Source organism: Podarcis vaucheri, assembly GCF_965113315.1.
Source record: "Podarcis vaucheri genome assembly, chromosome: 4".
Taxonomy (NCBI): domain Eukaryota; kingdom Metazoa; phylum Chordata; class Lepidosauria; order Squamata; family Lacertidae; genus Podarcis; species Podarcis vaucheri.
The window spans coordinates 7,124,846-7,141,759 of record NC_138762.1 but is presented as its reverse complement, the minus strand read 5'-3'; the positions used below and the strand labels follow the sequence as shown (position 1 = coordinate 7,141,759).

The following is a 16,914-nucleotide window of genomic DNA, read 5'->3' as shown; positions in this document are numbered from 1 at the left end:
CACTCTGGGCGGCTTCCACAGAAACCAAAAAACACTAAAATATCATACATTAAAAGCTTCCCTGAATAGGGCCGCCTTAAGATGTCTTCTGAATGTCAGGTAGTTGTCCATCACCTTGACATCCGATGGGAGGGCATTCCACAGGGCGGGCGCCACCACCGAAAAGGCCCTCTGCCTGGTTCCCTGTAGCTTTGCTTCTCGCAATGAGGGAACCGCCAGAAGGCCCTCAGCGCTGGACCTCAGTGTCCGGGCAGAACACATTTAAAAGAGAGATGGGACGGTAGTTCTTGAGTTGTGTCTTTTCAGTTTCTGATTTGGGTATCAATGTGATGAAAGCTTCTTTCCACGATTCCGGTGCTTTCTTCCCCTCCATAATTTCATTGCAAACCTCCATTAATGGTTGAATCAAATAATCTTTCAATATCTTGTAATACTTGGAGGTAAGCCCATCTGACCCTGGAGATTTACCCAATTGCATGTTCTGAATGGCACCTTCAATTTCTTAATGTGTTATTTTATAGTTCAATATTGTCCTATTTTCTTGGGATAGTTTTGGTAGTCCATTACTTCTTAAAAATTGGTCTATCTCAGTTTCTTTTTGCGGCCCTTGGGTGTAAAGTTGTTTAAAATATCTCTGGAAACACTTTCTAATCTCCACAGGGTTCTGGATGTTTCTCCCTTCAATTTCAAGATGAGTAACCGTGTTCAGTTTTTGTCTCTTTTTCAACTGCCATGCTAGCAGTTTTCCACATTTGTTTGGCGAATCAAATGTTCCTTGTTTCATTAACTTAATTTTCCACTCAACTTCCTGATTTATCAATTTAGAATATTGTGCTTGATAAAGTTTAATTTCTCTCAAAATCTCCTGTGATTTTGGTTTTGATCTTAACTTTTTCTCACATTCCTTTATTTTCTCCAGAATCTTATCTTTTTTCTCATTCTGCACTCTTTTCTTTATTGTATTCTGTTGTATCAGAAACCCCCTCATGACCGCTTTACTTGCGTCCCAGATTACTCTTTTTTCCACTGTAGTGTTCAAATTTATTTCAAAATAGTCCTTCAAAGTCTTTTGGGCCTTCTTAATAGTCTCCTGATTTCTTAATAAGGTGTCATTCATTTTCCATCTAAAGGAGCCGGTTGGGATTAATCTCATTTCCATCTTTACTACATTATGGTTGGAGCAGGTTTTTGGGCAGATTTCCACCTTTCTAGTCTTAGGTGCCAGTCCTCTAGTTATCCATATTTGGTCGATTCTTGTCCATGTCAGTTGGGCTTCAGAAAAGAATGTCCCTTCTCTTCCCAGGGGGTTCTTTGTCCTCCAAATGTCAATCAAGTCCATATTGTCAGTTAATTCAAAAAAAGTTTTTGGTAGTCTGCCCTCCTTTGACACGCTTTGACTTTGCGCTTTGTCCATGTTTGTGGATACCACCCCATTCATATCTCCCATCATAATGATGTTACTATAGTCCAGGTAGTCCAGCATTGTCTCGTGCAGCTTCTTGTAAAATTCCGATTTCCCCTCATTCGGAGCATAAATTCCCAATATCAAAAACTTTCCCCCTTGTGTTTGTATTTCAATTGCCAAAATTCTTCCCTGCTCATCTTTAAAAAGAAATTTTGGTGACAGGCTCTCCTTTGCATATATCACCACTCCTCTCTTCTTCACTCGGTCCGATGAGATAAATTCTTGGCCTAGTCTCTTGTTAATTAGCACTTTTCTGTGGAGCCTGGTCACGTGTTTCCTGCAGGCAGATAATGTCCAATTGCTCTTTCTTTAGTAGATGAAATATCCTTCTCCTTTTTCCCGGGGAGTTACAGTCATTAATATTCCAGCTTAAGAGCTGCAGAGACATCCTGGACCAATCTGTTATTCCTTAGGTGGTGGTGTCTCTTTCTCCTGTTCTTCAGGCCCCAAAGGTGTAGGTACAGGCAGTGGCCCAGACCCTGGGGTTCCTCCAATCCCTTTCTGAAGGTCTTTTCCGTAGTCGCTCAAAAACTTTTCTTTGTCCTCGGCTGTTTTGATTTTCACCTTCTTCCCTCTAAATGTAAAAGATAATCCTTGAGGGAATCCTTGAGGGAAACCGTGGAGATTCCACCTGCCTCTTTCATTCATATAATAATAATAATAATAACATATTATTTATACCCCGCCCATCTGGCTGGGTTTCCCCAGCCATTCTGGGCGTCTTCCAACAAAATATTAAAATACAATAGTCCATCAAATATTAAAAGCTTCCCTAAACATAAAAATAACAACAATCCATTTTCAGTCCATTAAATTAGGAATTAAGCATTTCTGGAAAGGGAAATGGCATACTTCTTTTATTAGTATAAAATCATGCATAAGAAAGTATTACTCATTTACTCATTTAATTTATTACTCATTAATAGTCATTTTGCCAGGGGAAAGGTCTCCCTTGGGAGGTGGTGGACTCTCCTTCCTTGGAGGTTTCTGAGCAGAGATCGGACGGCCATCTGCCATGGATGCTTTAGCTGAGATTCCTGCATTGCTGGGGGTTGGACTAGATGACCCTGGGATCCCCTCCTATCTCTCCACTCCTGAATTCTAGGCGGAGCTTCCTTGCCTCCTGCAAAGCCCTTTTCCCTGCAAGCTCTTCCTCTGGTTTCTGGACAAGGGAGGGAGATGCTCAGAGTCCAGCCAAGAGCCTCACCCCCAAAAGGATATCTGGGCATTGGCGGAGCCAGGGGGGCAGCTGCCCCCTAAATCCATAAAAAATAATAGAAATCTGAGGTTCTGCCAAGCGAGAGAGGGCTGAGCTGGAGGGACTCGGCTTGGCAAGGGTTAAAGGGAAGTGAGCTGCCTTCCTAGAGAGGCCAGGAAGCAAGAGGGGGGCCAGGTCCTCCAGAGCCAAGGCCCCTCCCTCCCCAGTCCTTCCCTTGCTTTGGGGTCTCTCCTGCAAGGGCTGCCTCGCTGTCCCCTCCTGGGATCTGGTGAGTCTCCTCTCTCTCTCCCCCCCCAGAGGGTGCAGTGGGGAGACGGGGGGGCAGGGCTGAAGCAGGGGAGGAGGCCTGGGGGGCCTGATCCGGGAGGGGCCAGGTCTGCCACGCTCTCCTTCCTGGAGATCAGAGGATCCCAAAATCACTTGGCCCTCCGCCCCCCCCTTCAGAAAATACCTCCCTTCTTTAAACAAAGGAGTCCCTGGGACTTTAACTCTGTGTGACATCGCTCAGCCTCATTGCACAACAGAGGAAACATGTGCTAATGGTTTTCCAAAGCTGGACGAGGAGGTGGACTAGCCCCCCTCCAAAAAAAAACACCCCACAGGGAGGGTTAAAGTTAAGGTGGGAGAGAAAGCCCAGGGATAAAGAGAGGGATCCCAGCCCATAGTCTGGCTGCTGCATTGCAGACCTGTTTCCCAGTCGTCTCCCAGGGCAGCTCCCCACGGAGGCCACTGCAGCAATCCCCTCGCACCCAGAGCAGGGCATCCCAGGACCACGTCCTCTCTGTCCCAAAGGGATTGTTGCTGGCAAAGCAGCCGGAAATGGGCGCTGCTACTCACTGAGCCTCCAGGGACCTTGGCATCAATGGCTGTGTGGGTGTTAAGCTATCTAACAGAATAATAATAGGAATAGGAATAATAATATTAAAATAAAAAATTACCCACCTAAATTTCAAAGGAGATGTCTTTGGCTTTGCCCACTTGGCTCTCAGGGGGTTGGTCAGATACATACCTGGCCCTCAGAGCAAAGGGGACCCCACCCCAGGAGTCTGTCTGGAGAGTGGCAGAGAGTCCAAGTGCAAGAAAAGGAGACAGAAGCAGGGGAGTGAGGGGGGGAGCAACTCCTGAGGACCCCCGGGTGAGGACCTCCACTAGAGCCAAGCATCCGTTTTCACAAAATACAAATGACTCCCTTGTCAGTCGGTTCTGACTTCATGCATTGACTGGGAGGCAGCAGAAACCAGAGTGATTAATCTCCCAAAAATCCATTAAGTTGCCTCCACATTTTGCATTGCTAGAAGGCTAGAGACTTATTTCTTCTCCTCTTCCTGCTCTTTCTTCTCAAAAAGATACCTCACGGACTGGGATGCACTGAAGTCCAGCCCTGGTTCCCAGCAAGACTCATCCATGCTTGCTCAGGGAACCATTCCCCCTCCCCACACACAAATTCTGTAACAGAACAATGTATTTGCTTTGTAGGATTTGCTGCAGCTTCTCATTTAGACGGACAGAACTTGGCAGAAGACCAAAGGGTTCCTTCCAATCTTTCAGAGGCTTCCTGAGAGCACAGATGGATGAGCGAGACTCAACTGGCCCCGAAGCAGGAAGAGGCCATGCCAGCCAAACTGGGAGCAGTGGGGGATTCTGGGAAAACCCAGTGCAGAAGATCCTGGGTGAGGAGGACACCCTCTGCTCAGAGGTGCAGAGCCAGCAGTTGAGGCAGTTCTGCTGCCAGGAGGCCAAAGGACCCCGAGAGGTTTGCAGACGACTCTACCACTTTTGCCACCAGTGGCTGAAGCCAGAAAGGCACACGAAAGCTAAGATGCTGGACCTGGTGATCTTGGAGCAGTTCCTGGCTGTCCTTCCTCTGGAGATGGAGAGTTGGGTGAGGGAATGCGGAGCGGAGACCAGTTCCCAGGCGGTGGCCCTGGCCGAAGGTTTCCTCCTGAGTCAGGCAGAGGAGAGAAAGCAGGTGAGAGAGACTTTCCTCTGGATCAGGGGTCTGCAACCTGAGGCTCCGGAGCCGCATGTGGCTCTTTTACATCTTTGCTGCGGCTCCGGGGTGGATACTAGCAAGGGGAGGAGGCACATTGTGCGCCCCGACACTCCTCACTGTGGCGGGCGCTGTACTGGCTGTGACGTCGCATGGGGGCGGTGTGTGCGTTAGTCACGCACCGTCCCGACGTCACTTTCCCGCCCGCTGTCAGATCGTGGCTCCAGAGATATATTTGTTTTAAATGTCGCAATGGTTTTGCAGCTCCCAGTTGTTGTTTTTTCTTCGGAAACGGGTCCAAGTGGCTCTTTTGGTCTTAAAGGTTGCAGACCCCTGCTCTGGATACTCCCAAGGGGCTCCAAACAGGATATAGAACATCCCATAATGATCTAATGATGACCCATCCATTTTCTAGGAAAGCATCTATGGAATGAGACCTCACACCCGTCAACTTTTTGCCATTCTCTTTCTAATATTTCTCACCTTTCTGTGTTTTTTAATCCGTGTTTCTTTTTCAGCGAAAGGATCTCTTTGCAGAAATGGACCTGGATTCCTGTGAGGCAGAGAGGCCTCCGTTGGACACCAGAGAGAGGCCACTGGGTAAGAAGGAAGGTGGTTTTCTCCATTTGGTCTCATTCTGTTGGTTTTCCAACTCATCTGAGGGTTCTTTTCATCTTGTTTTGGGGGCAGACAGTTGGGAACAAGGGTCCAGAGGAGGGGAGATGTATTTCTGCACAACAAACATATGAAATGGGCAGAAACGTCCAAATGCTCTCAGCAGGTAAGGATTTCTCAAAGCCCCATCTACAGTTAGAGATGCCCTGTTTCACCTGTGAGAGAAGCAGACACTCCTGGCGTCCTGTTTACCTTTTGTCTCTTGCAGGTGACAGAATGATGCCGGCAAGACCTCCTGATCTGTCTTTTCATGGGGACAGAAGGGAAGCAGCAACTGTGGAACCAGATCAGGTCAGGGGAAGCTGCTTTGTGGGGACAGAGGCTGAGGGATGGAGCAGTGTCATGGACCGGTTGGGCACAGAGGAATGGTGGGAGGATGCAGCTGGGGAACCAGGAAGGGAGGACGGCTGAGAGCCCAAGAAGTGGAGGTAGAAGAAGGACGCGTGGTTAGAGGGGGAAAGGGAGAAGACTGGGAAGAGGAGGTGTCAGAACCTGAAAGGCTATCAGGGCTTAGTGAGCTGGAAGACTCTGTGCCATAATGCAGTGCAGAATCAGAGGCAGAAGAGGAAGGAGGCAAGTGGGAGAGGAAGGTCAGGAGGCAGAGGTGAGTGAGGAGGAGGAGGAGCCACATGTGGCTCCCTCTCCTTTTGCCAGAAGCCACCCTCCCTTTTTGTCTCTCAGAGCCAGGAGACCCCATTTATTGCAGAAATCTCTGCTAGATCATCCAAGACAGATGGCCATCCAAAACAGGCTTATTATATTTCTAGATTGATCACTGAATGCTAAAATCGGTTTCTAAGCAGTGGACAAATGAGAACAAATAGTGGCCTGGATTCACCTAACCAGCCCCATCGGCTACAAAATGGGGCCTGCCCCCCATTGCTCCCCCCTCAATGCCCCCATGAACCCCTTGAATTTGGCTCTAGGGCATTGGGTGGGAACTCCCCAGAACAGCTCAGGAGGAGAGGGAAAAGTCAATCCTTCCATTGGGGAAACTGGAATGCTTGCGTAGGCAGAGTGACTTGAAAAACAGAATGTGGAGTACCACCTATTGCTGAAAGACAAATACCCATTATTAAAACTTAAAATAAGCATCCATATTTAAAATGTGCAGCAAAGCAATCGTATTGAAACAACATCGCAATGTACAGGAAGGAAACAACAAAGAATTGTGTAGCAGATCATATTTCTGCTGTCTCAGAGGAGGACATTTCCCTTTTTCTTTTAGGGTCCAGTGTGCTTTGAAGATCTCGCTGTTCGTTTCACGGACGAGGAGTGGGCGTTGCTGGATCCTGACCAGAGAGCTCTGCATAAGGACGTCATGGAGGAGAATTGTGGGATCGTGGCCTCTCTTGGTAAGGCTCCCTGTGGGATCGTCATATCTGCCTGGAAATTCAAAAAAATACCTCTATGGGACCAATCTCATCAATTTTTACAGAGCTCAACAGCGCCCCCTATAACACCTGGGAACCTAACACCCCCACCCCCAGTTTTTTCTTTGAACAATCTTCCTGAAATTATTCCTTTTTCTACCAGGATTGGGCTGGTCTGAACTTCCCAGGCCATCTTCATTGTCAGCTTCAGAATTGTTAGGAAAGATAAGTAGCTTCAGGTTTTTGTTTCTGCTCCTGTCAGTCTTGGGTTGACCAAATAGACGACTGGCAGCGAAGCTCAGGTGCTGCCAGCCAGAGAAGAAGCAGGCCTAGGGAGAGGAGAGTTAGCAGCGGAAGGCAGAGAGGAGGGGGAGAGGAACTGTCATCTGAGCTCTGAACAAAGGGGAGAAGAAAAAGAGAGACAGTGACAGACAGCTGTGTGGGAGCTACAGGAGTGAGTCAGACGCTGGAATGCAGGAAGCATTCTCTGCCAAATCTCGTAGGATCTGAAAAGTGGTCAAGATACTGGAAGAGAAGGTGGGGGCTTCCGTGCTGGGGAAGGGGGAGGAGCTCAGTCCGGGCAACTCCATCTTGTGGGGAGGACGATGAGTAGAGGAGCTCTGTCCAAGTTTGTTGTTTCAGCAATAAATCTGAAATTATTAACAGCCAGAGTCGTCTCAGGACCAAGCCATAACAAGGACTGACATTGGAGATGGAGGGGATGCCATGACTGGGCCAAACAAAATCCATCCCAGAGAAGAGCTAGGCTTATGGAATCACAGGTAGTAGTAGTAGCAGTGATGAGGATGAGGATGATACAGTGGTACCTCGGTTTACAAACTAAATTTTTTCCAGAACAGGTAGCACTGTAGTAGTAATAATTCTTTATAATGGCTTGGCTCTCCCACAGAAGCGAGACACTGGCAGTAATTATCTCAGGTTTATTGCTCAAACACATAAATCACTCCGGAGCTCTTTCACTCCATGTCTGACTTCAAGTTTGCAGTTGCCAAGTCTAAACTCCGCCCCTTCCTCTTCTTCCAAGAGGGGGAAAAACCCTTTCACTTCCCCTCTTTCCGCTCTTTCCCCCTCCTTTCACTGACCTTTTCGCGCCTTCGAGTTTTTGGGCTAGCTATTCCTGGCCTCTCCCCTTCTGTCTCTGAGCTAAGATTGGTATTTTGTGGATCTGCTGCCTGCTCTCTGTTCTCTGAAGCTCTGCCACTCGGCTGCCCCTCCTCCCTCTCACATTCCGGCTCACATTCCAGTGTCCTTATCTCTCTTTGCCTGCTTTCATACATTCCAGCCTCTGTCTGCTCCGGAACAAAGCTGACATTTTTATTTCTACCCTGCCCATCTGACTGGATTGCCCCAGCCACTCTGGGCAGCTTCCAACACATGTATAAACATGAAACATGAATAATAATATTCTGATGCCATATAAAAAGAACATTAACTTAAAATGAGCAACTTATACTGGTGGCCAAAATTGTGGGAACCTTTTGTGAAAAGTGTATTTCTGAGGTTTGATGGCTCATAACACCACTTTTGTGTGGACTAATACCATAAAATTATATATCAATGGAAAGATAATTTAATGAAGAATGCAATGTAATGACTTTTATGAAGGAGTATTTATTGGAACAGCAGTCATAAAGAAAAAACGTGAAACCTTTGGTAACCATTGGTAACCTTTAGCTTTAATTACGGCCTCACAACGCCTTCCCATGAAGTGAACCAAATTTTTAGTTCTGCCCCTGTAAGAATGTGAAACCAAGACTGAATTATTGCCTCTGTTAATTGGGCTTTATTGCTGGATTGCTTCTAACAAAGAATTTTCTTTAGTTGGCTCCATAGATTTCTGATTGGGTTAATGTCTGGGCTATTCCCAGGCCCTTACGGCAGTGGAATAGGATTATCTTGAAAGCACCATTTGCACACAGCAGCAACATGACATGGAGCTGAATCTTGTTGAAATAGAAAAATATATAAATAAATATGCTTCAGTATCTCTGAAAGATCACCTGCGGAACACTTCAGTTTGGGCTAAAGTATTTCATTTATGTATTCTGGGGCATTTACATTCCCATTAATGACACAAATTCTGCCCACACCTTTTGCTGCCATACAACCCCAAATCATCACACTATCTGGGTGTTTCACGGTCGGTGTAATGCAAATAGGATGTAAATCTTCTCTGATTCTTCTCCTCGCGTATTTCATGTCATCACTACCAAGCAAAGGAGATTTGGCTCTCATCCCTCCAAATAACACTGTCCCATTGTTCCACTGTCCAGTAAACAAGGGTTTAGTCATGGCGTGGTGTAGTGGTTAAGAGCCGTAGACTCGTAATCTGGTGAACCGGGTTCGCGTCTCCACTCCTCCACATGCAGCTGCTGAGTGACCTTGGGCCAGTCACACTTCTTTGAAGTCTCTCAGCCCCACTCACCTCACAGAGTGTTTGTTGTGGGGGAGGAAGGGAAAGGAGATTGTTAGCCGCTTTGAGACTCCTGAAGGGGAGTGAAAGGTGGGATATTGTAGAGGTTGGGAGTTACTCGTGCGTAATCCTGCCCCGTTTGAGCATCGGATTGCCTGGTTAAACCCTCCGGACTGCACAGCCCATCTCAGCGTGACTGCCCTTAGTCACTCGTAGAATCTGTCTGTGGGCGTTTCTTAAAGCGCTGCCAACATAAGAGTTGTTTGACGCCTAAGCGTCTCCGCCTCTCACTGTGCGGGAGTCTCCTGCGCAGGGTGGGCGTGGGCAGCGGGGTGCTTGGGCTCTCCTCACTAACTTCCAATGAAGAGTCCTGGAGCCCCTGCACCTCCCTGTCCCGTTGTTCTCCTGGATCCCTGGTGTTACACTCATTCTCTTCCCCTCTTTCCCAGCTGAGTCTCCCCCTAGCGCTGGGACCTTCTCCTGCAGAATCAGAGACCCTCTCCTTCTCCCGTGCCTCTGATGTCAGTTCCCTGACAGATATCAAATCCAAACTCTCCTCCTTCTCCTCCTCCTTCTATCTTTTCAAGCTTTGCTTGAGAGATAGCAATGGCTTTTTTGTAAGAACTCTAACATTTAGACCAGTCCTTGCACTCAACTTCACATTACATTGTGCCATGTCATCTTGTATACACCTAGATAATATTCTTCTGTCATGTAGGGAAAGTCTCTCCATTCTTCGATCGTCACTTGCCTTTGTGCACCTTTTCCTGCTTTTACCGGTCTGATTTTGTAGTCACTGAGTCTCCTTATACCTCTTCCAAAATATAGAAATGCCAGCTTTGGTTAAGTTTTCCCCAATCTTCTAATTTCTTCATAACTGTAGCCCTGTTCAGGTAATAGTACAATTTTACATCGCTTTCTGGGTGACCAGTCAACTCTTTGTGCCATTTCTATAATTTTATTATGTTTTTCAACCTCACTAAATGAAAGAAGACAGAAAACCAACCAACTTGTTAGCAATCACGTAACACACTGACATAAGTCAACCTAAGCAAGTTGTGCTTCCTTTTTCTGGTTATTTGGCTATAATGTTTCATAGAATATGGATAATTAAGCAAACTTTGTTGAATTGCATTCTTGATTAAATTATCCTCCCATTGATATATAATTTTATAATATTACTCCAAAAGAAGCAGAGTTTTGAGCCATCAAACCTCTGACATACACTTTTCTCCAAAAGGCTTCCGCAATTTTGACCACTATTGTATATCAAACAAAGTAACATTCAAAAACACATCAGAATCTCATAATAAATATGTTGGTTAATGACAAACAACACAGGTAATGAACACCCCCCCAGCTCCCTTCAGTTCTTCTCCATTTGTTCATGAGTGTCTAACTGCTTTTTGCCTCCATTGCAGATTCTGATGAATCGGAAATCGAGAACAAAGGTGACCAAGATAAAATCCCCAGAGAGGAGAAGCCACGTAAAAATTTAGAGTGTGGAGAAAGCTGCAGTCAGAGCTCCAATTCCACTTCCCATCAACAAAATCTCATTGGAAAGAAACCATATCAGTGTGTGGAATGTGGAAAGAGCTTCAGTAAGAAGGACAGTCTTACTTCCCATCAAAGAATTCATACAGGGGAGAAACCCTATCAGTGTGTGGAATGTGGAAAGAGCTTCAGTCACAGCTTCAGACTCACTTCCCATAAGCGAATTCATACAGGGGAGAAACCCTATCAGTGTGTGGAATGTGGAAAAAGCTTCAGTCACAGCTCCAGTCTCACTTCCCATAAGCGAATTCATACAGGGGAGAAACCCTATCAGTGTGTAGAATGTGGAAAGAGCTTCAGTCAGAGCTCCCATCTCACTTGCCATCAAATAATTCATACAGGGGAGAAACGCTATCAGTGCATGGAATGTGGAAAGAGCTTTAGTCACAGCCAGAGTCTCACTTCCCATCACACAGTTCATACAGGGGAGAAACCCTATGAATGTGTGGAATGTGGAAAGAGCTTCAGTCAGAGCTCCCATCTCACTTCCCATCAAATAGTTCATACAGGGGAGAAACCCTATCAGTGTGTGGAATGTGGAAAGAGCTTCAGGAAGAAGGACCAACTCACTTCCCATAAAAGAATCCATACAGGGGAGAAACCCTATCAGTGCATGGAATGTGGAAAGAGGTTTAGTCACAGGGATAGTCTCACTTCTCATCAAAGAATTCATACAGGGGAGAAACCCTATGAATGTGTGGAATGTGGAAAGAGCTTCAGGAAGAGCTCCCATCTCACTTCCCATCAAAGAGTTCATACAGGGGAGAAACCCTATGAATGTGTGGAATGTGGAAAGAGCTTCAGTCAGAGCTCCTATCTCACTTGCCATCAAAGAATTCATACAGGGGAGAAACGCTATCAGTGCATGGAATGTGGAAAGAGCTTTAGTCACATCCAGAGTCTCACTTCCCATCACACAGTTCATACAGGGGAGAAACCCTATGAATGTGTGGAATGTGGAAAGAGCTTCAGTCAGAGCTCCCATTTCACTTCCCATCAAAGAGTTCATACAGGGGAGAAGCCCTATCAGTGTGTGGAATGTGGAAAGAGCTTCAGGAAGAAGGACCAACTCACTTCCCATAAAAGAATCCATACAGGGGAGAAACCCTATCAGTGCATGGAATGTGGAAAGAGGTTTAGTCACAGGGATAGTCTCACTTCTCATCAAAGAATTCATACAGGGGAGAAACCCTATCAGTGCATGGAATGTGGAAAGAGCTTTAGTCACAGCCAGAGTCTCACTTCCCATCACACAGTTCATACAGGGGAGAAACCCTATGAATGTGTGGAATGTGGAAAGAGCTTCAGGAAGAGCTCCTATCTCACTTCCCATCAAAGAGTTCATACAGGGGAGAAACCCTATCAGTGTGTGGAATGTGGAAAGAGCTTCAGTCAGAGCTCCCATTTCACTTCCCATCAAAGAGTTCATACAGGGGAGAAACCCTATCAGTGTGTGGAATGTGGAAAGAGCTTCAGGAAGAAGGACCAACTCACTTGCCATCAAAGAATTCATACAGGGGAGAAACCCTATCAGTGTGTGGAATGTGGCAAGAGCTTCAGGAAGAAGGACCAACTCACTTCCCATAAAAGAATCCATACAAAAGTCGGGAAAACCATTATACAGCTTTAGGAGCCAAGAAATCCGCACCTTTATTACCTGGCGTTTGGCTGATTGACATTTAATGCCTTTTTAACATCTGGTGTTTTGTGTTTGTATGTTGTAACCATCCTGAGACCTGTAGGTGTAGGAATAGGCACCAATGCTTAAAGACCTAGGCATCTCCCCCCCCCATAAAATATTTGAGGAGGCCTGTGGGGTTTGCCCTCCTAGGCGTGTGACATCATACTGGGTCATAAGGAAAGGGTTAACTAAGTGTAAAATGATTAACCAATAGGAACCCAAGGGGAGGACTTAGAGTTGTTAGGAAGTGAGTCTGGAGTTAGAGAAGGGAGAGGGAGGATAAGTCTGTGGGTTGGGCTAGTCTGATATGAGAGAGTGAGAGAATCTGTTAAGAGGAGTCAGTTAAACAGCTGGGATAATCAGTTAGAAGGTATTAGGAAGGTATAGGCCGCTGGGGAAACTAAGGTTAAGAAACTGACAAGGAAAATTATCTGAAACCATAAACTTGTTAATGCTTATAAGATAAACTTGTTTATTTGGTTTAATGTTAACAACTGTCTGGACTCAGTGTGTACCCGAGAGAAATGGGTTGGTGGCAGCGGGGAAGCGATCACAGTGGTGGCACAGGGATCAATAGACTGTCAAACGTCTGGGGACCCTGTGTGGTCGCCACAAGGCCACCTCCCAGGTTATTTTGGTTTTTTCCCAAACAGAACCTTTTATTCTTCTGCAACTTGCCATACAATTTCTCTTTCAATTTGCCCTCTTAAAAAATAAAAAAAGTAAACGCACAAAGGTCACGAAGAAAACAAAATACAAGAAAATACAAACGTGGGCAGGTCCCATCTTTCCGGCCAAAACGCAAACGTTTCTTTAAAAGAGGCTTTCCCAAACTTGGGTCCCCAGCAGCTCCCGGACTACAGCTCCCATCATCCCTCCCTATTGGTCCTGCTAGCTAGGGATGATGGGAGCCGTAGTCCAAAACCAGCTGGAGACCCAAGTTTGCTTTAAAGGGAAAGTAGGCTGGCCCTGTGACACCCTCTGCTGGACAAAAGCACTGCCCCAGAATCTGAACCACCCCCAGTACTGCTACTTGGAATTTAAAGAGCCCGAAACTGAAGTTTGATCGGCACTTCAACCTCTTGGGAGCTTCTAGGCGCTTTCTGCACCACCTAGAGTACCCACAGAATTGTGGCTTCTACTGGCAACACACATAGAAGAACAAATGAAAGACTAACACAAGGGGCAGGAAAAAACCTGGAATGGGCCATACCAACTGGACATCCGGTGTGAAGAGGTCACTTTCCCCACTGCTGAACAATGCCACAGGTAGAGGAGATGGAATGCTAAAAGTGTCTCTGGGGCAAGGGGAGCTGCTGGGAAATTGAACTACGGGCTCAAAATATTACTGTTTTAAAAGGCAGCTTCCTGGCAGCTCTGCATCACCTGGAGCAAGAGGTCTTCTTCTGGCTCCAGCAAAAGTCAGGCTGTCAGTTCCTCTCAACTGAGAGTCCTGGCAGCGGGGAGCAGGTCTTTGGGATCCTCTCCCTCATAGCTGTCAACTTTTCCCTTTTCATGCGAGGAATCCTGTTCGGAATAAGGGAATTTACCTTCAAAAAAGGGAAACGTTGACAGCTATTCTCTCCCTACTCGTTTCCTCCAATATTCACCATTACTGGATGACGAAAGCCTGTGGCACATCTTCAGGAAGAGAAAAACAAGTAATAAATGAAATAAGAAGCAAAATAAGAAGCTGAGAAAATGAGAATCCACTGATTGCCTCGCCTTGTCCTCCGTCAACTGGCACCAACTGCTCTCTCCTCCACTCGCCTCACTACTAACCCAAAATGGCCGCCTGCAAGTCTGTGGTCCTTGTCACCATGGCAACCCCCTCCTCACCTGGACCTGGGTCCACATGGCTCCACCTATTGGGAGATGATCTATAATGAAATGAAAAAAATGTTTAAGATAATCTTTGTTAAAAGATCAGTAGGGTTTTTAGTAGGTATTTTAGGGCATGATTTACTAAAAAGATAAGAGAAATCCATTCATGTATGTGACAACAGCGGCCGGAATTTTACTAGCTCAAAATGGAAAGGCAATGAAAAACCAGAGAAAGAACACTGGCAAGAAAAGTTGATGGAATAGGCTGAAATGGTGAAGCTAACTCAGAGACTTAAAGAGAAGGACAATAATGACTTTTAAAAAGATTGTGAACCTTTTAAGATGTATATACAGAAACAATGCATAGAAATGAACTCACTGGCAGGATTTGAGTAATACAATTACAATGGACAAATACAAACAGAAAATGCAGTTATGAGGTAAAAATGAGAAGAAGAGACAAATGTTATAACCTTCATTTTAATATATAAGGAATACAAATTTATAAGCAAAAGAAACAGAGGTGTTATAAACTAAGAAGGGAAGTTGGGGGAAGTCGCATGGGGGCGGGGTGTTAATTGAAATTGTAAAATGAAATTTGAATGTTTGATTATGTTAAAATTTCTTTAATTCAGTTATTAAAAGTGGCTCCTCTTACTTAGGGGCCCCACAGACCTCATGGGACACAAGAGCAGATTCCTTTGTTGCTTTTTTGAGTCAACCAGCAATGGGGGTTGCATTTCCTTATTTACAGGAGGGCTGTTGCTAAAGCACATGACATGCTCGTCACACTTAGTTATCTATTAGGAACACACTTAGTTATCTATTAGGAACACAGGCACAAATTATTGTGTGTGTGTTTGTATTTGCAAACTACCCCAGTCGCTGAGCGGTGAGATTCCAGGGGTCCCAGGCGCTTTCCCATCTTTGGTTTCCTTGGAACGAAAGTCAGCAGAGACTGTGGCGTCTTTACGATATCTAGTCTTATTTACTCACATACACAACCAGAGTGTAGGATGGAGGGGCTCACAGCATCAACACCCGAACAGATCTTGCTTCTCTATTAGTCGCAGCTTTGGATCCAGCACAGAGCAAGCTGGTTTTGGGGTTTCCCACAACTCTCTCTGGGTCTTGCTTTCCTACCTAGCAGCCAGGTGAGACGGGAGGGGGGAGGACAGCCCCCCCATTAGCTGCAGCTCTTGCAACCCAGCTCCTTCGTTGGGGATGCTGAGCAGGACACTCTATGGCCAGCGAAGGCCCTTGTCTTGCCAAGAAACTTGTCTGTGGGAATTGTGCATCCATAATGCTATGGAAAGGGTAAATGTCTTCTAGAATTCTCTGGTGTCACCAGAAGAGAAAGCCGTTCTTTTCCGTTAGGTCTGTTATCAAATGCAGAGGATGAGTAGCCTTGGGAGCCTCTTGGGGAGATGGAAGTATTTAGAAAGGAGAACAGTCACCTAATCAAATTTAATAATAATAATAATAATAATAATAATAATAATAATAATAATAGTACCCCGCCCATCTGGCTGGGTTCCCCAGCCACTCTGGGCGGCTTACAACAAAATATTAAAATACAATAGTCCATCAAATATCAAAACCTTCCTTAAACATAAAAATAACAAAATAAAAAAATTCCTTCCAGTAGCACCTTAAAGACCAACTAAGTTAGTTCTTGGTATGAGCTTTCGTGTGCATGCACACTTCTTCAGATACCAGTGTGCATGCACACGAAAGCTCATACCAAGAACTAACTTAGCTGGTCTTTAAGGTGCTACTGGAAGGAATTTTTTTATTTTGACTATGGCAGACCATCACGGCTACCTATCTGTAACTCATAAAAATAACAACAATCCATTTTCAGCCCATTGAATTAGCAATTACCACATTTTTCGCCCTATAGGACGCACTTTTTCCCCTCCAAAAATGAAGGGGAAATCTGGGTGCGTCCTATGGGGTGAATGCAGGCTTTCGCTGAAGCTTGGAGAGCGAGAGGGGTCGGTGCGCATCCTGCTGTTCCTCGACCTGGTTCGGTTTCCCCGACCGGCTTTTGGGGGGGAATAAAGGGGGGGAATTTCCTTTATTTCCCCCCAAAAAACTAGGTGCGTCCTATGGGACAGAGCGTCCTATGGGATGAAAAATACGGTAAGCATTTCTGGAAAGGGAAATGGCATACTTTTGTATATTAGCATGAAAAGCATGCCTAGGAAAGTATTACTCATTTATGATGAGAATAGGATTTATTTCTTTTGAACTTCGCTTGGTTCCTCCTTGGCAGCCAGTGCGATTGTTCAAGCAGGGCTAGAACTCAGGACCCGCTGCCTTGAGGGACACCTAAGAGCAGTTGGGCAGGGGAAAGGTCTCCCTTGGGAGGTGGTGGACACTCCTTCCTTGGAGGTTTCTAAGCAGAGATCGGACGGCCATCTGCCATGGATGCTTTAGCGGAGATTCCTGCATTGCTGGGGGTTGGACTAGATGACCCTGGGATCCCCTCCTCTCTCTCCACTCCTGAATTCTAGGAGGAGCTTCCTTGCCTCCTGCAAAGCCCTTTTCCCTGCAAGCTCTTCCTCTGGTTTCTGGCCAAGGGAGGGAGATGCTCAGAGTCCAGCCAAGAGCCTCACCCCCAAAAGGATATCTGGGCATGGGCCTAGCCAGGGGGGCAGCTGCCCCCTTAATCCATAAAAAATAATAAGAATCTG

At 46.0% G+C, this 16,914-nt stretch overlaps 1 protein-coding gene across 1 annotated transcript in view; it reads left to right on the top strand.

Moving 5' to 3' along the window:
* Positions 1-14,859, top strand: part of LOC309530332 (uncharacterized protein) — a 41,017-nt gene extending 26,158 nt beyond the window's left edge. The window contains exons 2-6 of the mRNA XM_082219190.1: positions 4,161-4,653; positions 5,193-5,274; positions 5,558-5,640; positions 6,578-6,704; positions 10,578-14,859. Coding sequence (XP_082075316.1) covers positions 4,252-4,653; positions 5,193-5,274; positions 5,558-5,640; positions 6,578-6,704; positions 10,578-12,340 — 2,457 coding nt within the window. The 5' untranslated portion in view covers positions 4,161-4,251 and the 3' untranslated portion in view covers positions 12,341-14,859. The remainder of the gene's footprint in view (positions 1-4,160; positions 4,654-5,192; positions 5,275-5,557; positions 5,641-6,577; positions 6,705-10,577) is intronic.
* The last annotated feature ends 2,055 nt before the right edge of the window (positions 14,860-16,914 follow it).